This window comes from Bicyclus anynana, chromosome 7 (genome assembly GCF_947172395.1).
Source record: "Bicyclus anynana chromosome 7, ilBicAnyn1.1, whole genome shotgun sequence".
Classification (NCBI taxonomy): Eukaryota; Metazoa; Arthropoda; class Insecta; order Lepidoptera; family Nymphalidae; genus Bicyclus; species Bicyclus anynana.
In genome coordinates, this window is record NC_069089.1 from 4,330,104 (window position 1) to 4,353,944 (window position 23,841).

The 23,841-nt window shown below is 40.2% G+C and overlaps 1 protein-coding gene across 6 annotated transcripts in view; it reads right to left on the reverse strand.

The window, feature by feature from the left end:
• The window catches only part of LOC112047239 (protocadherin-like wing polarity protein stan), a 227,333-nt gene that overhangs the window by 25,689 nt on the left and 177,803 nt on the right, over positions 1-23,841 (reverse strand). For 5 of the 6 annotated variants that reach the window (XR_008250991.1, XM_052882693.1, XM_052882694.1 and 2 more), the window contains 31 exons: positions 23,043-23,168; positions 21,012-21,178; positions 20,406-20,548; positions 19,558-19,728; positions 18,787-18,974; positions 17,602-17,839; positions 16,832-17,036; positions 16,262-16,414; positions 15,553-15,773; positions 14,904-15,075; positions 14,525-14,820; positions 14,266-14,398; positions 13,756-13,955; positions 13,132-13,299; positions 12,343-12,517; positions 11,759-11,884; positions 11,071-11,311; positions 10,098-10,320; positions 9,008-9,150; positions 8,384-8,521; positions 7,875-8,029; positions 7,007-7,173; positions 6,502-6,774; positions 6,022-6,135; positions 5,742-5,916; positions 4,991-5,133; positions 3,438-3,624; positions 2,855-2,947; positions 2,506-2,615; positions 1,249-1,458; positions 442-628 (listed from right to left, as the gene is read on the reverse strand). Coding sequence is in view for 5 of the 6 variants with exons in the window: in XM_052882693.1 (XP_052738653.1) it covers positions 442-628; positions 1,249-1,458; positions 2,506-2,615; positions 2,855-2,947; positions 3,438-3,624; positions 4,991-5,133; positions 5,742-5,916; positions 6,022-6,135; positions 6,502-6,774; positions 7,007-7,173; positions 7,875-8,029; positions 8,384-8,521; positions 9,008-9,150; positions 10,098-10,320; positions 11,071-11,311; positions 11,759-11,884; positions 12,343-12,517; positions 13,132-13,299; positions 13,756-13,955; positions 14,266-14,398; positions 14,525-14,820; positions 14,904-15,075; positions 15,553-15,773; positions 16,262-16,414; positions 16,832-17,036; positions 17,602-17,839; positions 18,787-18,974; positions 19,558-19,728; positions 20,406-20,548; positions 21,012-21,178; positions 23,043-23,168 (5,441 nt within the window). In the remaining variant the exon portion in view is untranslated. The remainder of the gene's footprint in view (positions 1-441; positions 629-1,248; positions 1,459-2,505; positions 2,616-2,854; positions 2,948-3,437; positions 3,625-4,990; positions 5,134-5,741; positions 5,917-6,021; positions 6,136-6,501; positions 6,775-7,006; positions 7,174-7,874; positions 8,030-8,383; positions 8,522-9,007; positions 9,151-10,097; positions 10,321-11,070; positions 11,312-11,758; positions 11,885-12,342; positions 12,518-13,131; positions 13,300-13,755; positions 13,956-14,265; positions 14,399-14,524; positions 14,821-14,903; positions 15,076-15,552; positions 15,774-16,261; positions 16,415-16,831; positions 17,037-17,601; positions 17,840-18,786; positions 18,975-19,557; positions 19,729-20,405; positions 20,549-21,011; positions 21,179-23,042; positions 23,169-23,841) is intronic. The other variant, XM_052882695.1, reaches the window with a different exon arrangement.

Consider the following 23,841-nt stretch of genomic DNA (forward strand, 5'->3'; position numbering starts at 1 on the left):
ATCATGTGTCAATAGAAAAGAATCTAAGGCCTGGAAAATTCAAGATAATGTTGTTAATTGTTATAGGTACTATATGTATAGGATGTATGTTGTGGTAATTATTAAAATGGGAATATTCAGTATCTAATTAGTCAATATGTGCCGAATAATTTTAATCATCCTAACTTCAGTCATAATATATTACTATAGCTTGGCAACTTCTTTCGTAACACTCCCGATGGTCCACGAAGGTCAGGGGGTGTGTAGCGATAAATGAAAAACCCACGACTGATGCACCTCACTTCCCCGCACGCACGATTTCACACCCGCGCAGTTTTTCGCATATCATGGGAGTGTCATCAACGAACTTACATTTTGAATGTCTCCATTTACCCAATTACCTTAAAGTAACATTCATTCGCGTTACTTTATCGTGCACAGATTTAGGCTGAAAAATCTTACCCAAATCCGAAGTGACGATTTCAAAAGGGCTGGTGTACGTGTCGTGTTGGCTCTCGGCCAGCACTGCGATGTACCGGTCGAACTGCTGCAGCAAATGCTCCACGCCGTGGCCCGTCAGCTCTCTGATACGACGCCATTGCTTCTCGTACTTGTCGTTTAGGATCGTGTTCGACGATTTTATTATGTTCTAAAACATGAAATATAAAAATTATTTATTTATTATTGATTGATTAAGTAATAAATAAATAAATAAATAAATTATAAAATGAAGTATTTCAGAAAAGTTTGTATAAATAGTGACCAATAGGCCTAATATATATCGCTCTCTCTTTCGTCCTATCGCAACGAAAGAGCCTTGAAATAGATCTTTTTCGAAAGAGAAAGCGATATTACTGCTATTGGTCGATAATATCATTTTATCTTCACAAAATATCGTGCCGCGCATATTTAGGCCTATTGTTGAGGGAAGACAGAATATACAAATTTCTACATGCTAGCAAAGATGATCATTAATAGAAGCCAGTGGTATAAGTTGACCTATTCGAGGTCTTACCAGGGACATGATCTTCAGAAATGATATAGTGAAAGAGAGAGTGAGAATCTAACAGTTTAATAGTATTTGACCTTTTGTTTGTATTTTTTTGTAAGCCGTAAAAGTACTAGGCTGTTTTTACCAATAGAGACCAATGGCTACATTATCAGCAAGTAATTAGGTCTATATTTTATCCCCATATTCCCACAGAAATGAGAACTACACGGGTGATATCACATGGTCTGGTACTTTGTAAATGCAAATACAAAACTTACGCGAACATAGTCTTTATCCTGGCTGTGGGTGAGGTTCAGTCCAGCTTGCCGCAGCTCGTACTGCATCAGCTCCAGCAGGATCCCCTCGGCCACCAGCACATCAGCTCCGAACAGCTGCGGCGTGTTCGCGCACGCAGTCGCCAGGTCTTCAGCGAGTCGGACGCCGACGAACGTGTTGACTTGAAGCTCGCCTGTTTCTATTTTGTGTAACTAAGAGAAGAGTATTTGAATTAGTAGTTGTTTAGTAGTAGTAATGGTAGTAGTATCTATAACAACAGTGGATATGACCTCTGTCTTTGATTGAAGGTCATAGGTTCGATGCATGCACCGCAAACTTTTCAGTTAGGTATGTACATTTTAAGAAATTAAAATATCACGTCCATTTAACGGTGAAGGAAAAACATCGTGAGGAAACCTGAAAATTTCTTTAATTTTCTTCGTACGTGAAGTTTGCCAATTCGCTTTGGACCAGCGTGGTGGACTATTAGCCTAACACTCACTCATTCTGAGAGGAGAATCGTGCTCAACAGTGAGCTAAAAATTAGGTTGGTAATGATGACAAGTGGTAGGTTAGTATCATTTTACAACTTTTTGGATGTAGTGGTAGAAGGCAATTGCGTTACACAAGCGTTTGACAGTAGACAGTTGACAAACAGCACGTTGGTGTGTCGGCAAGTAAATCTCAAGGGACATCCTTTAATTACACGAACCTTCAGTTTATGCACACAAATGCACTTTGTCTTTTATTATGTTGTATCTAGTTAAGGATTAAATTTTCAATAATTCGATTCGGGGTCACTGACAATCAGTGCTGCATAATCTTGTATCTATAAAGTAGTACAAAAAAAGCTGAGCTGGGGTCTTTTTCTAGACACATCGCAAGTATTTTTTCTGATTGAATATGAATTTAAAATTTGGAATTTTAATTCAGAATATTGTAATGTGTGGTAAAACTTGTAAATAAAGATTTTTTCTGTCTTTCTTCTTTTTTTTATAATTCTGTCAGCGGTTAGCAACGATCTGCAGCAAACTCATGTCCCTTGCGATGGTGACGATTAATGCATACAATCATGCAAGTAGACTTGCGTTTAGACAACTTGCTACAGCTATCAGCTACGGGATTTATACGTAAATCCCGTAGCTGATAGCTGTAGCAAGTTGAAGTGAATGTATGTCATGAAAAATACATGAGGCTAGATTTCACAGACTTTGCTTGGGTAGCTCTGATGAACCTTAAGCAAAAGTGATCAAACAAACCTGCTTCCGCAACTGGTAGAAAGTAGACGTGGTGCAGTTGAACATGTCCGGCTCTTGCCAAGGAATCACTTGAGTTTTGTCGCACATGCGCGTCGCTTTGCCGCTAGATCCTATTGAAATAAACAAATATATATTTAAAATCTGGCACAGATTAATAGTCAGTCCATATTTAATGGATATATTAAACAGGATTTCTTATAGCCACCTTCAGACTTAAGGCAACTTTTTTATTATGCTTTAGCCTCAATCAGTTTCTTAAAATCATTGAATTCTCACTGAAGAATCGCAAGAATTGAGTTCATCAATCGAACTTTACAGGAAATTCAAAAGTAATTATTTTTAAAGTCACCTGGAGGGCAGTCAGTGATAGTTTCGACACCAAACTTCGTCTGCGGCCACCACACGCCGTGTGAAAATGACCGTGGACATCCGTCGTACACAACTGTAAAGGTAAATGTGAATATTTTATCGGGACACTTTGAAGTTATAGGGTTTATAGTTTTTAATAATAATAATAAATAATAAATATACTTAAACAATACACATCACTATCTAGCCCCAAAGTAAGCATACAGAGTAGCTTGTGTTATGGGTGCTAAGATAGTTGATATTATAAATATTAATATACAATTAAATACTACATATAAATACTTATATAATGTATAAATACACACAGACACTGAAAAACACCCATGCTCATCACACAAATATTTTCTAGTTGTGGGAATCGAACCCAAGTTGGGACACCTATAAAGACTGTAAAGATAAGATAAACTAATTTATTGACAACATATCTATCATATATCTATAGTTCGTCCGGAGCGCATCGTGTGACATGCCACAAATATTTCTATATAAGACGACGCAGCGACACCGCTCTGGCGCCGCACCGCCGCCGCAACGCATCGTGTGCCCCGTTTTGTTGTTCGTACCTTTGCACCCAGTGTTAGGCGTGACCTCAGCGTACAGGTTGGCGCAGGAGTCGCAGGCGCGGCCGATGACGCCGCTGCGGCAGTAGCACTGGCCCGACAGCGCCTCGCACGAGCCGTTCACCGAGCCGGCCGCGTAGCACTGGCACGGCACGCACTGCTCCGAGCCCAGCGGCTTGTAGTGGTTCTCCTACAGTACCATTAACATTTTAAATAAATTATTCTCGTAGTTGTATTAAAATGTTATAGTAATTAATTCTGTACATATATATGTTTCTTTCTTTTATTTCTTTTTATTTTGTAGTTCCATTTCGTGTTATAAATTAACTTTAGTTTAGTAACATTAACGCATCATGTAACATTTATTTTTAGTTCGGTTTTAATAATTATTTTTAGTTTGGTTTTTGGTTTTAGTTTAGTTTTATGTCGCTATGTGACTACGCACTTCCGTGGTGTCACTTGGGTCAAGGTTGTCAGCTAAAAATCAGCGCTGTATGCCCAATATTTCCTTGGTACATGCAGCACAATGCTGAGCTGGAACCTTTTTCAAGGTTGTGCCAAATATGACATAGTGGTGTTCTGATGCTTAGACTAAGCGGTTTGAGTATTAGTCACTACAATTATTGTATTGAGTGGCACAATTGTTGAAATAAATGTTTTTTCTTTCTTTCTTTCTTTCTTTTCTTTTAAATATTTTTCAATTATTCAACACAATCACTACATATTGGATAGAAGTAGGTGTTACTTTGCGGACGTTCATCATGAATAAATAATAAATTTATTTATTTTGCTATCATCCGCGAAAAGCTGACGAACCAATGCGACAACGTTACCTAAATCCGACAAAATACTCAAATTATTACGTATGTTTCACCCCGAAACCGGAGATCCTCAGGAGATGTTGACTCTACAACGTGCTATTGTAAATTTTTTTGCAATTACGTAGAGAGTATTTTGTCGGACCTGGGTGACGTTGTCGCATGGGTTCGTCGGCTTTTCGCGGATGATAGCAAAATACATAAATTATTATATATTCACAATCACTACATATTTATTTTAATATCCAAACTTTCCGGAATTCCATTATGGTCAATGAATAACAAAATATAATCAAAATATTGCAATTTTTCAAGAAAAATTGCTGCGTTTGTGGTGTCATTCACCCTTACAGATAAGACAAAACTCGTTCGACAGCGACGTCGAAACTTTTAGAATATGTCGGGTTAACAATTGTTGATAGTTAAAGTGTTTTTTTTTTTTTATTGATAAAGAATACATTATGGAACTTAAGCTAACTTATCCTAATAACTATACAAATCATGCCCACGTGGAATGCTGACAAGAATATTGGCTGTATTTCCACGCTGGACAGCCAGGCTGATCCTTTGCGCAAACAATGAGCCAGCCCTTCTATCATCAGTCGAGGCAACTAGCCGCGGTGAAATTCGGTAAAATTTTTTGGCACTGCGACTCCATGGCCTAAGGGTCTCAAAGTGTTTTAAATATAATTCTTGTCATCTCCCTTTTTCTATTTAGGTTATTTTTAATGAGGGTACCTTGCATCGACATTTCCCGGTGCCGGTGTCGCAGTGCGGGTGCAGGCCGCGCGCGTCGCACGCACACGGGCCGCACGCGCCGCGCCGCGCGCCCCACCAGCCGCTGGGACACTCTTGGCCGTCCTCCTCCACGCACCCTTGAGCTGCACAAAATAAACACGTCTTTCCTGAAAGTTCTATTTCCTCTGCGGAGGTATAGCTTGGCAAAGTTATTCGTAACACTCCCGATGGTCCGCGGGGGCTGGAATACCCGCGCAGTCCTTCCCTTCCCGTCACATATCATGGGAGTGTGATCAACTAATTTGCCTAGCTATAGTTTGAGAGATTTTTAGAAACCAATATTTTTCAAACAACAAAAAACAACCGATTTTTTTCAGTTGAATTTATACATCAATATTTTTTGGAAAAGGAATAAAAAGAAGAAACATTTTTTAAATAACTTATACATCTTACATGTTATGATAATATATATATGACAGTATGTCAATAGATCACGTTTAAGCCTCGTCTTATAGATTACTCTAATCTCGTTTACCTATCAGTCCACTCAGGAGTTTCCTGACAGGACGAAATGTAAAAGGATTAGTGATTTCGTTTCACAATAAATCTAAACATCATTTTTAATATTAACATTTCTACGATCACTACAACCACATAAAAGTAATATAAAATCTCAAGTTTTGAAATTTTAATTTTGAAATAAATACCTATCTGCTACTTTTGTTTAATAGCAAAACCAGATGAGAAATACCTGTCATCATATACCCCACGAAGCAGCTGCAGGAGTACCCCTTCGCACTGTCGTTGGGTACGCAGAGCGCGTGCTCGCCGCACGGGCTGAGGTCGCAGGCCGCCACGCACTGCGGGCCCAGCCGCCCCGGCTCACACACGCACTGCGTGTTGTCCCACGACGAAACGCATTTACTCTGAAAACACAAGATTTGGGCAACATTTACATATTAAGATCTTAATGAAACAAGCCAGAGGATACTTAAGGGATAGCGTAATATGCTGCGAGAAGTCGTACTTACATAAGGCGGACAAATAGACAGCATACAGTCCGCTCGCGACTGGCATCCATCTCTAACGTTTTCTCTAACAGTGGGTCGATTTAGTAGCGACTGAGCTGTTCCTACACGAACGTCCTAGAAAATTTAAACGTATATAAAAAGGTAATTTCTTCTTAGGTTCATTGTTTTCAAGAAAATTAAGAGTTTAGAGAATGGTCTATGTACAGACACTAAATCAATATATTGAAGTTTTAATTCATTGTTATCTATATGTTGAGCCAACGTGCATGATCATCTAACTTTAAGCAATTACCGCTACCTCTTGATATTAATGAGAGAAGGGAATGATAAGAGGCAATTCTATTCTTCAAACTGAGTGAAAACAGGTGAATAGATGGTTTGTGTGTGGACGAAATAAAGTGATAGAGATTCAACACTAAGAGTTATATCCTTAATCTGACAAGTGAATAAATAATACTCTTATAAAATATATTAACTCACCTGAATGCATCCCTCGAAATACCCAACATCGGATGCCAATAAACCAGCTGTTGTATCCAATCCACCAATAAGTATCTTCCCAATATACTGTCCCTGTATTTTATTCGCCAACATCGGCAGCAACGCGTTGCGAAGGCCGTAGTCAATGCTGACGGATATATCGCTGCCCAGCCACTTGATCTCGATGCGGTGCCAGGAGCCGTCGGCCAGTGTGGGTGACGGAAGGAACATTGTTTCACCGTTGTACGAGTAGTGCAAGAGACCCGATTTCAACTGTAAAGTTCAATGTAAAATGACTAATTTTCGTAGGTAAAGGTCGCAGAAATTTCTGAAAAAGCAAAGGAGTTTGGAGGAGGCTGAGTTAGTACGGTCATATGATACGGAGACTAAATGATGACGGCGTAAAGAAGTGCCTTTTTATCAAAGAGATACCAATAACAACGTGGTTGACGAAGGTCCTTAAGGACCTGAAGGATGTTTAAAAATAATGACATTAAATACTTACGGTGACAACAACACTGCTATTTTGTCCAACTTGTACGGACATGAGAAAGGAGTCTTGTTGTCTCGTGCGCAGAGATAGCGCGTTGAGCCACGGCAGTTGTATGGGGCGGAGCAGGGGATTGAACGAGAGCATACCATCGCCGCTGAAGCGCCATGGGGGTGATGTGGCTATAAAACATGAAAAAATAAAACTCACAAAAAAGTGTTCTACAAAAAACACGTTAATAAACTAATGTTAAGTCTTTACTAAAACATCTTCTTTTATTTCACTAGCTCAGAAATGCTTGAAATCTATAAGTACTCTACATTTTTTGCCAGCATAAAAATTCAGACTAATTAAAAATATGATGAACGTGTGAATTGCAAATTATTATAGGGTAGTAGAATCCCTGCACTCTACAGCATACATATTCAATGTCCACAATCTCCAAAACAGATTCATGCTACCAGGCCACAGCTAGACCGTAGTTCATACGCAACAACGACCTACACAGCGACTTAGATCACCCAACAATAGCTCAATTACATGAAGCTCTCAAAAACAATTTTGAAAGAGCCGTCACTCACCCCAACCAATCAATGGTTGAGGCTGACAACTATAGGTAACCCCGACCCCAATTACAGAAAAAGACGCCCGAAATACATCCTATACGATCCTGACGATGATGTAACTACAGTCTAAGATTCTCAGGCAACACAATTATCCATGGGTTCGATCTACAATCACAGGGATTTTTGGATTGATCTCGAAGATTCGAGTCTTAGACAAGACACCCTTAAAGAGTTTGGGCCCCAACAGGTGATGCTTCTGCCCTTGCCAAAAACGCCGATGAGAAATGACACTATCAAAAAAAAAGTTGATAACTCACAGTCCGCGCAGTCTTTCCCCGTGTAGCCTTCGTTGCATCTACACAGGAAGGTGTCCCACAGGTCGAGGCACTCGCCGTCATTATAGCACGGAGCGCTGGTGCACTGAGACCGCTTCTCGGGACACCCCGCTAACGTTCCGTTGTCTGACACGTAACTGCGAAACGTTTCATAAGTATTATGGTTTTGTAATATATCAATCTGTACTAAAATACAAAGGAAAGTTTCAATTGTTTGTTTTACTTGAGTTGGCTTTGAAACTACTGGACTGATTTGAAAAATTCTTCTTTTCTTCTTGGCCATCAATCCTACATCCCTGATGGACGTATTTGATTGTATCCTTACAGGAATTGGAAGTACGTGGGTGGATCCCCTATTTTATAAAAAGACAGGAGAACTGTTTCATTTCTTTTATTTGTTGTATGTGTAACTTTTTTCCATCGCTTAAAATTTTCCGTCTATCTATCATAACAAAGTTGCATGCTAGCAGCTATTACTGAATAGTTCTTACCTGTTCAAATCAATGAATTTGTGATCGATGTACAAATCCGATATGCAGCCGACGAAATCTTTGTTCTTCACTTGGAAACTACTCGGGATGTTGGGTAGGCCGCCGATTTGCAGAGGTCCGGTTAGGTCGAGAAATCTGCTTGAGAGTTTAAAGGATAAGGGACAAAATAAATAAGACAGATACCGTTACAAAACAAGTAACGTTAAATTCAGTTGATATAGCTGTAAATAAGTAGAATTACTATACTCGTACAATTTCTTGGAATTTTTTAATGACCATGATAATGTCGAATTTGAGCCTTTGAGGTTACTAAACAATTTGATGAATTTCTTAATGACGATCATATTGCTGTAAGTAAGTAAAGATTACTATGCAATTTGATGAATTTCTAAATTGATTGGTTGATTGACAAAAAGGCTTGGACGATATTGTATCTACTTTGTGTAACACGAGAAATAAAATAAACTGTATAATGTACATTAATATTGCATTGTATAATGTATAGTCTACAATGCATATGTGATAGAAAAGTTGTCGTTTAAAAAAATGCTTTTTAAAAGAGTACTTGAAATACACGATTTGAAAATGTTTAAAGTACTAAAGCAATAATTTTCTTATTTATACCTGTGGCAAGTCTCAGTGGGTATGTCGCAGCGCGGAGGCAGCGCTTTCCTCGTGAAGTTGGCGCACGCGTACTTCACTCCGAACTCGGCCGCGCCCGCCAGCGACAACGCCTTGTCGCATTCGTCCAATACCATTGTTGCTGTCTGTAGATAATACGAGGAGTTTTAAGGCTACACCACCTTCTGATAAGTGTTAAATAGTCTTACGGTTAGACTAATTAACACTTATCAGAAGGTGGTTTTGTCACTTTCTTATTTCATGTCAAAGTAAATGTCGCCGCGCAGTTTGAACCCGCGTGATTCTCGTTCTAGTAGGAATACAGGGATAAAATATACCATAAGGCCGTTCTCAATAAATGGGTTATCTAACACTGAAAGAATTTTTCAAAACGAACCAGTAGTTACTGAGATTAACGCGTTCAAGCAAACAAATAAAAATTCTTCAGCTTTATAGTATTAGTAAAGATGACAAAGACAAAACTTGTCTTAATTATCTTATAACGCAGGTTATCAGAAGACAGTGAAACTGGCCCGGATTTTCCTCAAATGTGTGTCCTGTTCACCTAGCATGCGTCAACGACATTTTTCGTGACGAAATCTAGCGGCAAAAACGAAAATATTGTTCTCTCTTTCGTTGCGTTGATAACAAAAGAGCGAGAAATATATTCTTTTGGTTAACAATATCTCTTTTTCGTCACGATATGTTATGTCGTTGATGCTGGTAGGCACACTGGGAAATTCTTTGATAGAAGCGATAATCCGGGAAAAGATTACTGCTTATCTGAATTACGAGGCCTTGTCCTAAATTTGGCTATGAAACATTAAGCTTTTCTTTCCTACAAGAAATTCTCAGTAAAAATTTTCTCTAGAAATCCTAAGAAAAATTCCCACTATCGGAGTAGGGAAATTGTTACAACGCCGTTCTTACAATCTGATCTGAGATCTTTAATTTTCTAGCGATCACCCTAAGCCTTCTAAACCACATTTGACTACCAAGTGGTGGATTTAAGCTCCCCTCTCCATAACGGATACATTTATGGACAATGGAAATTAATCATAGATACTAGCTATAAAAAAAAACATATCCGTACCCTGTTAAAGTAGTCCACTTCAACGGTATGCCAGACCCCATCAGCGACGTTGCCCTCCACCGTGACCTCAGTCTTGCCGCCCCCCAACGCGAACGTGAACCTCACGCCCGGCCCCCCGTCGGCGCCGGCGCCGCTACTGACCACCTCGAGCGACACGAAGTCGTGCCTCTCATTGTACCGCCCGTTGTAGAGCAGGAGACCAGATGTTGTTTGTGTTGCAAATCTGGAAACAAAATATTTGTTTTAGATTTAGAAGACACATTAGAAGTAAGGACATGAATAAGTTTTTTGTTATACAAAACTTACAAGAAGCGGCGTGTAAGCCTAGCGCTGAACGAAACGCGAAGGGTATGGAGCTTGGCAACTTCGTTCCGATGAATGAAAAACCGACGACTTATGCACCTTACTTCCCCGCACCCACGATTTCACACCCGCGCAGTCTTTCCCCTCGTCGCTCGCATATAATGGGAGTGACATCAACAAACTTGCCACACTATAGCTGCGCATTGGTGCTGTCGCACACGCAATGTGTGAACAGGGTGTCGTATCAGTATGGGAGACGGAATACGACTGCAATGTCATTAACCACTACACACGCCCGTCCTTCATGTCTGCCTTGCATCTAGCTCCCACGATACCTTACTTTTGATTTCTCCGGAATAACGGTCAGTCAGCTTATACGGATACAAGTGCCAGAATGAAACTCTAGGTTTCATGCTGGCACTTGGATCCATATATTAAAAATGAATTGAGCCGTCTGTCAGTGATCCGAAAATAACTTGGTTTTTAAGAGCTTTACACTGATATACAATAAACCAGAACTCGCAAACATTTGTTTCTGTCGGTCTTAGGGCGAGACGAACCCACTAATATTAAAATGCTTACTTACTGGAGGTACTTTACACTGGTGAATGATTCCTTAGGCTTACCTAACGCGCTTCAGAAAATCAAATTTTTGGTTTGGATTGCTTACTTGAGTTTCAAATGGAAGCGATGCCTCTTCTTGAGCCCCGGGAATGTCAAGAAGGAAGTGGTGGGGAAGCTGCGCGCGCGCAACTCGCACATGGCAGTGGTGTAGGCCACGTCGATGGTGCAGCCCTGACACAAGATGCCGCCCTCGCGCTTGGCCACGCACTGCGAGCCGCTGCGACACACGCTGCCGTCGCCGTTCATGTCGCATGTCGCTTTCGTGAGGATTGTTTCGCAGTTTATTCCTATAAAAAAAATAAAATTACTACCGCCTTTAACATTTCAAAAAAGCCTGAAACAGCATATTGACTTTTGGGCTAATGGCTTTCACGTGACGAAGTCGCGTCTAATAAGTGTTCCCTTATGTATTAAGTAACATAGTTTAGAAACATTTTTGAACATGACGTTTGGACTCCCTTCCCGCCCCTGTAATGCATTGTAACGTTATACAAGACTCTCCTTCCGTCATCTATTGCGTTACGGACACTAATTCAAATAGATAGCTTCACGGAAAATCTAAAAAGCGACGAGAATGAAGAGCTCTTCAATAGTTACAAATGATTTTGATGTGACACCTGTCTTGTAAGGTTTGAAATTCTTTTGCTTCTACTTCCAGTCCTATCAGGTAATGATAGTATCGCCCTCGGTGATTAAGGAGCGTATGGCACATTCAATCAGAAAAAATAAATTACCTGTGAACCCAGCGCCGCAAACGCAGGTGTATCCGCCTTCCCGACGCACGCACGTTCCGTTGTTTTTGCATGGCGACGAATAGCACAGGTCCACTTCCGTGTCGCACATGTAGTGTTCGCGAGATCCTGATGGAATACTATTGTATGGAATTGATGGAATAGAAATGGTAGCGCAAGTCCCAAAATATTAATTTATCTTTGTCTTCAGCAGGTTTAAGATTTAAGAAATTCCAAAGACACGCAGAGTCGACTCGATTAGTTGAAGTATTTTGGGATTGTAGGTATAATAGTCAAGGTATACAAAAAAAAACTGTTAACAAGTCAATGTCAACATTGCGATTAAAGATTTTTTTCACCGGTTTTGATGGCTTAATCACAAGTTTTGTTTTAGTCATTTGACATAAAATAAGAAATTGACAAAAATTACGATTAGACTATCCAACACTTAAATCACACAATCATCGTCCAGTTTTGAAGTAATGCGGTTACCAACATTAGATAAGATGTACAGTACATGCATAATGCCTGCTTGGTTTCTATTGTTAAATTATAGTAGGTATGTATTGATTAATGGAATGACATACCGGTGAATCCTTGCGGACATTGGCAAGTGAAGGTGGTGACGGGGTATATGGGGCGAAAGAGCACGGTGTCGCTGTTGATGAAGCCGGACGCGTTCCCGAACTTGAGCACGGTGAGACACTCCTCGTAGTTGAGACACGGCTCGTGCACGCAGATGTTATCATCAAACGGTAAAACCTTGAATTAAATCGTGAGTATTCAATAAAGTTAAATTTAATGGCTATTTTGAATCGTAACACATATTATCTGTAATCCGCGTACATGCTTGCGTGGTACAAAAGCTGCCCCTGTAGCCAAGTGACATGACGGTTCTTTTTGTACGATCGCAAACGCTTCGAAAACTAGAAAAATGTAAGGAAATGGAATGACATTTGCTGTCGCCAGGTCACGTGATCAAGATCTGTCATCCCCATACATTTTTCTAGTTTTAGAAGCGTTTGCGATCGTAGAAAAGGTATCGACGTGCCACTTAGCTACAGGGGCAGGTTGCCGTAATTTGCTCGCAATAATGACACCCACCTTAATATTTTACAATTATACAGTATTTTAAAAAACTTTTGAAAAGTTATCTTTGCAAAGCTGTCATTGACCCCATAAAAAAATTGTATTACCAACACGCATTGGATCATGGTGCTCTGAGCTACAAGTCTTCTTCCTTAAAGGATGCTTGAGATGCGCACCACGACATATCTCGAGACCACAAAAAGACACATGTCGTTGACGTATGCTAGGCTAGGCTAGCTATTGTGCATAACCCTGTAGAAGGTCTGTTAAAACAGGCTGATAATCACCTGTACAGTAGCAAGCCGCGCCAGTGTGGAGCGGTGCAGGTACACCCGCTCGCGCAGGTGCGTGGGCGAGTAGTACGGAGACGTCTCGCCTCCGATGCCGACCTCTGCGTCTGGTCTCTTGGCCGAGAACGACACGTTGAGGATGTTGCCCGTCACGTCTGTGTCATCCTGAGAGGAAGCAATGCATATTTATGTGATTATTTGCTACTGAAGAATAAGCGTCGAAGAAAGATTTTATTCCAGTAAAGTATACATGGTGGTAAAAGGAAAAATATCGCGTACAAGTACAACAGAGCAAAACTTTACAGGTTTGCGTCCGCCAAGTGCTACCGCTACCGGCAATTCTGTTTCAGAAAAGGAACACAGCAATTTAATTAATTCTGAACCTAAACCTAGAAGAGAATAGAAACCTAGAATTTCAGGCGGCAGAATTAGGCATAACATCAAAGGCTAATGGCTGTATTTTCCTTTCGACCTCTAACCCCCGTATCGTAGTGGGTATACCTACTATAAGAGAGAATTCAAATCTTGTATTGGTAGATCATCATCATACGCAAATATTTAACTTCGCTTTTAAAGAAGATAGGTTATGTAAGCAATGATATACTGCCACTAAATTCTTACCTGGACACTAAAAATGTATATATTCTCCTTAGGGCAGGGTATGATGGCTGCAAGCCCATCTATGAAGAAGGCCAGCAGTGGCGACAGGAACTGTTCCGCTGTCATGTCGTTCAGGCGGACGGTTATGGAGTTAAACAGTATTTCTTCAGTTATGAGCCTCACGAGTAGCTGCATCATTGCTTTCACTTCGTTCACGCCATCTGTTGGAGTAAAGTTAAGATTAAAATACCACTGATCGCTGAGACCAACAGGATATAATTGATACTGATTAGAGAATAGAAAAGCCTAGACCCCGGTATGGAGAGACATCTAAAGAAGTGTACTCTGTCAGTCTATTCCATGGACAAGAAACGTCACAGGGATCTTGCTGCTAGGCCTTAAAAGCCTATGTGCAGACAAAATCTTTTGAGTGGGATTAGAGACCTACTAGAGGCCAGGGCAGGACGGGGTCCAAACGTATGATTTTTAAAGTAAACTGCAAATCCAAAAATGAGTGTTACTTCAACTTACCTGTGACCGATATCTCCATAGTGGCGAGCTTGGGTACGTTAGTGTTTAATTGAGGCGATAATGTCATGGATCCGGTGGTTTCGTTCAACAGTACGAGATTCGCGTTGTTGCCAGACAAAATCCTGTATTGCAGCTGCAAATAATACATCAGGATGTTAATAATTTTATTACATATAAAATAGGCTGCTAAAAGTATCCATATCAAGAAGATCTTTAACTTTTTTCACAAACGAGTATCTTTAGTAGGAATCTTACTTACCTTATCAGTAACATCAGCGTCATAAGCCGGGACTTTACCAAAAGGTCCGACAGGAAAACAATCCTTATAGTTATTGAATATTATCTGGAAGTCCTTCAGCATGGGCGCGTTGTCGTTCACATCGGTCACGAGAATTTCGACTCTGACGTCATTCCACAGTGGAGGACTGGCAGCTCTTATGATAAGCTCGTACTTCTTCCTTGGACTCTCGTAATCAAGGTCAACCATGGTTATCAGTTCTGCTTTATCGGATCCTTGGTGGGTTTGCAGGGAGAAACTGTTGGAATCATCGCCACCTGCATAAAAATTCAAGTTATTGGCTTGAGTCTAATTGACCCAATTTTCTGAAAAACTTCACAAGGCTTGGATTTATCAATACCTTTAATAGAATAATGTACTACAGCATTAGCGCCTTCGTCGGGATCATGCGCGTATATTTCCCCCACAGTGGTGCCAATCGGGCTGTTCTCCTGAATGTAAAATGTTAGGCAATCGCTCTCAAACACCGGTGGGGAATCGTTGATGTCTTCTACCTTTATATGGACTATGACCTATAAAAGACACGCCGAAAAAAATTTAATTAGTAATCTGCCCACAAATATATAAACCTATAATTAATCTCCTATTTTATCGCCCATGACATCAACAAGAGCGAAAGAAGAAGTGAAAATTAATCGTGCGATATATTTTCCGAATACTGAATTTAATTTACATCTGTATACATTGGAGATACATCTGAAGAATTTGGATGATTATTACTCCTATTACACGACTGAATAAACGGATTTTAATGATAATCAGTTACTATATAGTAATTTGAAAATATCTGTTAAATAGTGCCCACGATGAAGTGTGAAGCGTTAATTACATGGGTGATCTAGAATTATAAAGCAGTATTACTTTTTGAATCACACTTGCATTTCGGCATTTGTTATTGATTTACTGGCAAGTAAAGCTTTTTGGTACTAAATCCACAAAATGTTTTATATCATTTGTTGGCTATGCGACAAACAGAAAGAAACACTTACAGTGGAACTCTGCGGCGGTGTTCCTCCATCGATGGCCAACGCTTTTAGATCGTATATAGCCACAGACTCTCTGTCTAAGGCCTTGTTAGTCCTGATAACACCAGACGCAGGGTCGATGACGAACGACCCTTCCTCCCTGTCTTTAGGTTCCAGCTCGTAATGCACTCGACCGTTGAGACCTACGTCTGCGTCGCTCGCACTCACTTGTGTTACTGATGTACCTGTGGATAACAAATGGTAGCGAAATTGTTAAGAAAAAACAAAACTAATTTGGGTAGATATTAATATTTTTTTAAATGCTACGTAATTCTAGTAGTTAATCTATTTGGCAGTCCTGGGAGCAATTCCTGGGAGTCCATAATCCTGGATCGGACTATGAACTATTGGGTTTAAGTTTCTGACTACGAAATCGTGGAAAACCCCAGCACAACATCCACAAACGAGAGTGCCCCGCTTTCCTATGACATTACGTTATGTGAATAACGTCCGAGGTAGTATGTGCCGGTAGCTAGGCCTTCAAAAAGCTTCCAGTGGCGGAGTCTGTGTTAAGCTGGTTAGTTCCGTACAGTCCGACACACAATATTTTTAATAGCAGGCTGGAGTTGGTAAGTCAGTGGCCTCTGTGTCTCGGAAAGAGTTAAAGAGGTGAGGTTGTACCATTACTAATAGATTTTTGTTGTTATATCCTTATTTAAAAACATAATCTTACCAACTAAAGCATCCTCCATAATACTAGCAGTGTAAAGTTGCTGTTTAAAGATCGGTTCGTTGTCGTTCACATCTACCACAGATATTTCCACATCGGTGGTGTCTGACAGCGATGGGACGCCGCCGTCGCGAGCCGTTACAGTGAGGAGATATCCTGAAAATTATTGTTTTACTATTACAAATTCGATGAACGCATGACAGCGTTACGTTTTTGCGCGCAACTTATTTTGCGCACCTTTCACCGTGCGCTGTCGCTCCTCGGTTGAGCACCTTTCACTTTCAAGCGTAAGTATTTGACATACATAGTGTACACTGTGGGGCAACATAACAAACTCCATTCGTGCGTGCGTTTAAAAACTTCAAGCATTTTTCTCAAACATCACGAATTGTTTTAAATTTTCTCGTTTATTAAGTAAACAGAAATACGCATAGAGGGCAGAGCACAACAACAGTCTTATTGTGCTCTGCCCTCTAGGCGTATTTCTTTTTACTTATTTAGATAATATAGATTCAATAGCCTTGAAACCAGCCCCTATAACACTACATTAAAGCCTCATAAAGATCTACTTACCGCTCATAGTCTCTCTATCCAGCAGTTTGTTAGTGGTGATGGCCCCGGTCTGTGGGTTGATGAGGAACTCCTGCTCATGATGAGCCACCGCCTCGTTGGATATCTCTGAGCTGAGCGTGTACGTGATCTGTGCGTTCACTCCCACGTCACTGTCAGTGGCTGAGACGACCAGCACTGTGGTACCAACGGGTGCATCTTCGAATACCTACAATAAAAAAAAAATACTTTCGAAAACTAGATGTAATTCACGAGCTACCTGATTGAGAGCCGGATGTTCACGCAATTATTTAAAAAAAAATGACTGCTAACTCAAGGGTATAAAATGCTCATATATGGAGCACCAGAGTCTGCTAAGTCATATTTGCGCAAACTAGATACGTTTATCTTGATTAGAATAGTCCTTCAGACTATGTCGTCATTGTCAAGATTCGTAATAAATTAATTAAAGACTAATTTAACGACATAAATAGTTCTAATTTAGTTTCCTGGATATTTATTAATCATTTGAAGAAATCTATACTAATATTATAAAGCTGAAGACTTTGTTTGAACGCGCTAATTTCAGGAACTACTGGTCCGATTTGAAAAATTCTTTCAGTGTTAGATAGCCTATATAACAAGGATGGCTATAGGCTATATATTATCCACGTTTTCCTACGGAAATGAGAACCACGCGGGTAAAACCGCGCGGCGTCAGCTAGTTGGGTTATAAAATACACACTTATATTGACATATTGCATATAGGTTATCCTTATATAAAAATATCATACCGAAGCAGTATAAGGTGCATTTTCAAATACGGGCGCATAGTTGTTCGCGTCAGTGATGTTAATATGGACCATCGCAGTGTCGGACCGTCCGCCGGAGTCTGTGGCGGTGACTGTGAGGACGTATCGCCTCTCCTGCTTGAAGTCCAGCAGCTGAGCGACGGTGATGAGCCCGCGCCCATTCTGTGATGTGATGGAGAACCGGCCTCGGGTGTTCCCCCCGGTGATCTCGTAGTGCAACCTGGAATTATTCATTTAATTCAGGGTTTCTAAAACTTTCGACTCCACGAACCCCTGTTAAAATTTCCAAGTGACAGCGAACCCCTTACTAACTAATGGAACCCCCCCAAACTAAGGTTTTTTTTTTAAATAAAAGGATTTTTTTTTTTAAATAAAAGGACATAAAGTAGCAAAAGAAATGTCTTTGTAATAATAATGTGATGGGAGTCTTTGTTTTTTTTTCGCAAATGGATTCGATGTTAGGAGTAACTTTGGAAATTTTACCCTTAATTCTGACTCGGTATCAGTTATCAAGTCACCATTACGTAAATTTTGTCGCGAACCCTCTGCCGTCAAATGGCGAACCCCTAGGGGTTCACGTACCCCACTTTGAGAAACCCTGATTTAATTGTTTCAAAAACAGTCAATAATTTGGGACCTTAAACACTATAACGTAATAATATGAATAACGTGATAATGTGCGACTTCTTCTTTTTACTTTTTTTCATTTTTTGCATAATTTACCTTTAAAAATCCATGTATATTCATTGTATTACTGTATCTAGTTATATGAGAAACCGGAGTTTGTATCACATTATATGAATTTCCATTTCTCTGGGACGGCTTATCTTCATCTAAATTCCATCCTTCAGCACTAGTAAATGCCAAAATTATATAACCAATGTCAAAAATTGTAGATGCCGCTAATATTTCGACGTCCTCCATGATTGCTGACACAAAGACTACTGAAGGCATCGCGAGAGTGTGGATATGAAAGTCATTATCGCGAGATGCGAGGCGAGGATGTGAGGCGAGGTGCGAAACGAAGTACCAGGCGAGAGTCTAACTGAGCTATGCGAAGTTTCTTAATTCTTTAGTGTGTGAAGTCTGTCAATCCGCATTAGCGAGGTATTAGCGCCTATTCTGAGAGGAGACACGTGCTAACAGTGAACAGGGCAGTGCTCTCACCTGTTGTCCTCGTCAGCGTCAGTTGCGGTGACAGTGACTACGGGCGTGCCGGGCGGCTCATCCTCTGCTAGCTCCACCTCGTACTGCGGCGGGGAGAACACGGGGTCGTTGTCGTTCACATCCTGCACCACTACCACCACGGATGCCGTCGCCGATCGCGGCGGAGTACCGTTGTCTGTTGCTGTCACCTGCAAACACAATTCAGTAAATAAGGTACTAGCTACAAACGAGTACATCTAAATCTATCTCTTACACACCCATCTAGTTCTCTTACCATAAAGGCAATACTTTTCATGACTTGCGCTTGATACTAATCTAAATTGTTGATAAATTATTCATGTTGACTTTGCTTTTAGAGGAGGTAAAACAAACTCATAAATATCTCTAACTATTTGTGAATTTAAGAAGGAAGTAAACCTTGCTATGTTTATTTCTGCTGCCGAGAGGCATAGCTAAGTTTTTGTTCGAAGTGTACCTACGGTTTCCAATAAAATAACAGACTATGTTTTGCTATGCTGCGCCAAGTACTCGTATATCAATACCGTAGGCAGGGCATGTTACAGCATTCATACCCAGTAATGAGAAGGCAATGGTCCGTATCACTCACACATTACTTAATGATAGATATAGTTAGTTGGAAGTGCAACAATGAACTTTGAAGACAGTGATCTTTGTGGTGAGAGCAAAGTTTGTACCAAAAATCCATCACTTTTCAAGAATTTTAGTTTAGCCAACATTACGGCTACAAATGCTCTCAATTCTATTTGTTACCTGAAGCTGATATTTTGACTGGATCTCCCTGTCTAGTTGTCTGGCCGTGTAGACCCATCCAGAGCGCGGGTCTATGGAGATGGGCAGATCGTTGTTGCCGTTGTACTCTTTGTCTTGCAGAGTGTACGTCAGTTCTGCGTTCACGCCTTCGTCCGCATCGTAAGCTTGCACCTGTAATTTATTTATGTTATTTTATCGCAATGGAATCACAATTTAGAAACAAAAAAAATATATATAGATAGATTTAGAATTAGAAGGACAGAGATCTTGGGTAATTTTTATCGTGACTGACTTGCTTTGACATTGCTTTGCTTTGTTCAGATATGAAGGCTATAGTTACCAGTAGAATAAGAGTCATTAGAGCCAACCTGCATGTCTCAAGTTAAAGGCACAGGGCGTAAAACTGTAGGAGATATTTCTCGCATACCCTACGATCTTTCTCTGTTACAGGTAATGGTTGTCATTCCAATTCCATTCCATGACATTTTTCAACTACCTATTACATAAACCACAATCTTTCTAAAATAAATAGAAAGTTTTATTTTCACATAGCCTACAGGTGAAACGATAATTTTAAGCACAGCTCGGGGCTATGGTATTTGGAAGTCCAACAGTGGACATCCATGGGCTGATAAATATATATATATATATATATATATATATATATATATATGATATGAAACAAAGACAGGATAGTTACATAAAGAGATCTGGGCAAAACTTGGCACAGATATAGATTTTAGCCTGCAATAGCACATAAGCCACTTTTTGTTTCAAAATTCAAATATCAATGAGACCCACTGGGACCAACTGTGGTATAGCTAGTTAAATATAGTCGAAGAGCTCACCCTAACAATACTGTATCCAGTGGGCACGCTCTCGCTGACGGACTCCTGGAACAGCGAGGTGTAGAAGCGCGGCGCGTTGTCGTTCACGTCCTTCACGTTGACCAGCAGCTGCGTGGTGTTGGAGCGGGATGGACTGCCACCATCTGCAGAACGTACAATTATAATTTGACCACTACCATGACTAGTCGGAGTCGTTGGCCGTTGGCCGTTGCGCAAATGGTGTGCGATCAATAATCGTCTACGTATCTCTCCTAATATTCTCTGCTACCCTAATATTTTGTTTGAAGCTTTTGCGTTTTGTTAGGATTCTGTAATTTCAGCCTACGCATAAAAGAACTTTATTCTTCTCTAACCACCCACTGGCGAAGTTGATCGTAGTTAATCGAATACAATAGTGTAGAAACGTCCACTTCCTTCAACTTCCGATCCTTATGAATTTGGCGGCCGAGTCAAAGAACTCGAAACGATCCGAGGTTCACATCTCGCTATACTATAACTCACAACTTCACTATAGGTACCTACTACACTCACTTCAAGACGTCGTCGAAACGGCGACGCGAGTAGTATGAGGCTTAAGTCTATCAATGTTATCGCTGAAGCACTCACCCTGAGCTCGTATCACGAGGCGGTAGTTGCGCAGCTGCTCGTAGTCGAGCGGCTTGACGAGCGACACATCGCCGCTCAGGCTGTCGATGGAGAACTGCATCTGCGTGTTGCCGCCGATGATAGCGTAGCGGATGGCGGCGTTGGCGCCAACATCTGCATCCGTGGCTCTAAGGGAGATACCTCATTAGTTGTCTTGTAAGTGCGGGAACTTTAACGTCTATAAGTAACGTAAGGCGAATTTCTGAGGAATTGAAACAGCGCCATCTAGTGACACTACTGCACAACTGTTTCAATTCCTTAGAAATTCGCGCTTACGTTTACACGATCGTCACAGTATGAAAACATTGAAATCTCCCACTAGGCACTCTGATCCGAAACGATATCGCGTTGCCTTCTGCTCACCTATCTGTATGTTCTCGGTATACTTTTTAATTCCTAGTACCTACTAAAACGAGGTGAATATATAGCTCCATCATCTTGGTTGCTTGACTGCACGACAAATGTGAAGTGGCGCCTGCACACGCATCTCGAGACACGGTAAAACGAAGCGATCAATCCCCGCTCTCGTATATACCGCGATCAATTAAATAAAGGCAATCGACAAGCTTTCGGTACCGCGTACACCGAGCGAAACCAATCCGCACCGCTTCCGCACCAACAAAGTCAAAAAACGGCCATTGTGACGTTGCAACAGATAACATTGTATGCCACACATGCGTTGCGACGACACACGACGTTACAGCACAAGAGCACGACGCACGCACCAAGTCACTCTCAACAACGGATCAAACAAGTGAATCGTTGCATCGTCGCAACAGAGGTCTGTTGAAACATCGCGCGTGACGTCATAACGCTGAACGCACTTAGACGTATATAAATTAATATATTAGGGAAAAGGACGAATATTTATTAGTTATCCGCCTCGAATTTGCCTGGGTTGAAAAATATTTCTGTACTGACGCTCCGCGGATTTAGTAGTAGTTTTTTTAGTAAAACAGGTGTAAAATATAGCCCTCCCGTGAAATTGTAAATCTTCGCGAAAACCGCTTACTATGCAATTATTATGAATTTCTTACGCTTCCAGTTTCAACGTCTAAGCTACTAAACCTTACACCGATGGAAAGTTACAATATTATCGAGTAACATAGGCTGTATGCCCCTATTCCCACAAGAACATGAAACAGCGGTGCGTTCTTTAGTATTAATATTTGTCCATTTCTTTTTTTAACATTTTAGATACTCGTAAGTACTATGGAAGCAGTATTTTATGCCGATACAGACATTTTACATTACGTTCGCAGTTTACGCTACATATTTCACTTTACAACATATCGAGGAAGCACAATATCCATAAACAAGGATTTATTCCCAGCCTTATAAATTCCGGAACACAGACGTCTGAATTGTAACGTTTAAAAGAAGCAGGAAATAAGGGAAACGGTGCGAAAATATTAGTTTTCTTATAGTTTGCAATTTAAATTTCGAATTGCAATTCAATTTTAAAGTTGCATCAGTTGTTAATTAAAATGGCGCAATATCGAATAGAATGGAAAATAAGAAATGGAATGCTTTGTAATAATAAAATTAAAAAATAACGCTGGAAAAGGCCGGAGGTTAGAAAAACTGACTGTGAAATAAATTAATACTATTTTTGTTTGTTTGTTACGATTTTAATCAAAACTATTCGATCGATTCTTAAAGTTAGAACGCTAAATATTCATGACAAGCCTATGTTACTCCTTGATAGTGTAAAGTCCTTTTCATGAAAGAAGTCCCGCGTCTAAAACCAGAACTAAAATTGACGCTTTACACAAATGACAATTAGACCGCCATTACCAAATGACAATTAGCGCCATTAAGACTTTAGCAGCGCGTCTGGCGGACTTCCTTCACGATAAGGACTGTAACTACCCCTTGGTGAAAGGATTTATCAAATTGACCCAGTAGTTTCAGAACAATACAAACAAACAATCAAATATTTCTTCTTTGTAATATTAATATACATGCTTTGAGAGATACAGCATTACTTACTTTATCCTAGCAATAACAGGGTTGTCAGCGACGCTGATGTCTTCGTCGATGTTGACTGTGTACGTCTTCTCGCTGAACTGAGGGTAGTTGTCGTTGTCGTCCAAGATGTTTACGTGAATCGTCGCACTAAAGATAAAACAATGTAACTAGCATTAATTAGAATCAAATACTCAACATGATTTAGCGTTCCGGTACGATGTCGTGTGGATTTTCATCCTCTTCTTAACAAGTTAACCTGCTTTCAGGTGAGATTGTAGACAAGGGCTAACTTGTAAATAATAAAAAAAAGATTCATTATTTTCACACCGATCCGGCTTTGCAAATGCATATCGTAGTGATTTATACTCTTTGATGCATATTTTACTGATAGTTATTGGTTGTTAGTTGTCTTTGCAAACGCGTGCTGTCAATGTCAATCAATGAATGAGATGTCATTGTCAAATATCATTATAGTCATACGCCTTTCGTATTTGTGCGTAAGGAAAAGTGTTTCTTTTCATTCTGTTTATCAAATTGACAGTGAATTTGACATTATATATTGCCATAATTTGACTAAATGTGTCAAGTTAGTCTCGAATCCCTAGCAAAACTGTCGTCAGTCAGTTAGACACAGATAATGCAATGAATTTTATGTAAAAGGGATCCGAATGATTGCTCACCTCTAACTAGCGATTTAACTGATTAGGCTAATGTTAATCTGTTTGAAAATTGGCCTTATGAGTTCTCCTTAATTATTTTAATTTATGGCCAATTTTCAGCTCTGTATAATTCGTATAATTTAGGCCCGAGTTTGTATCGA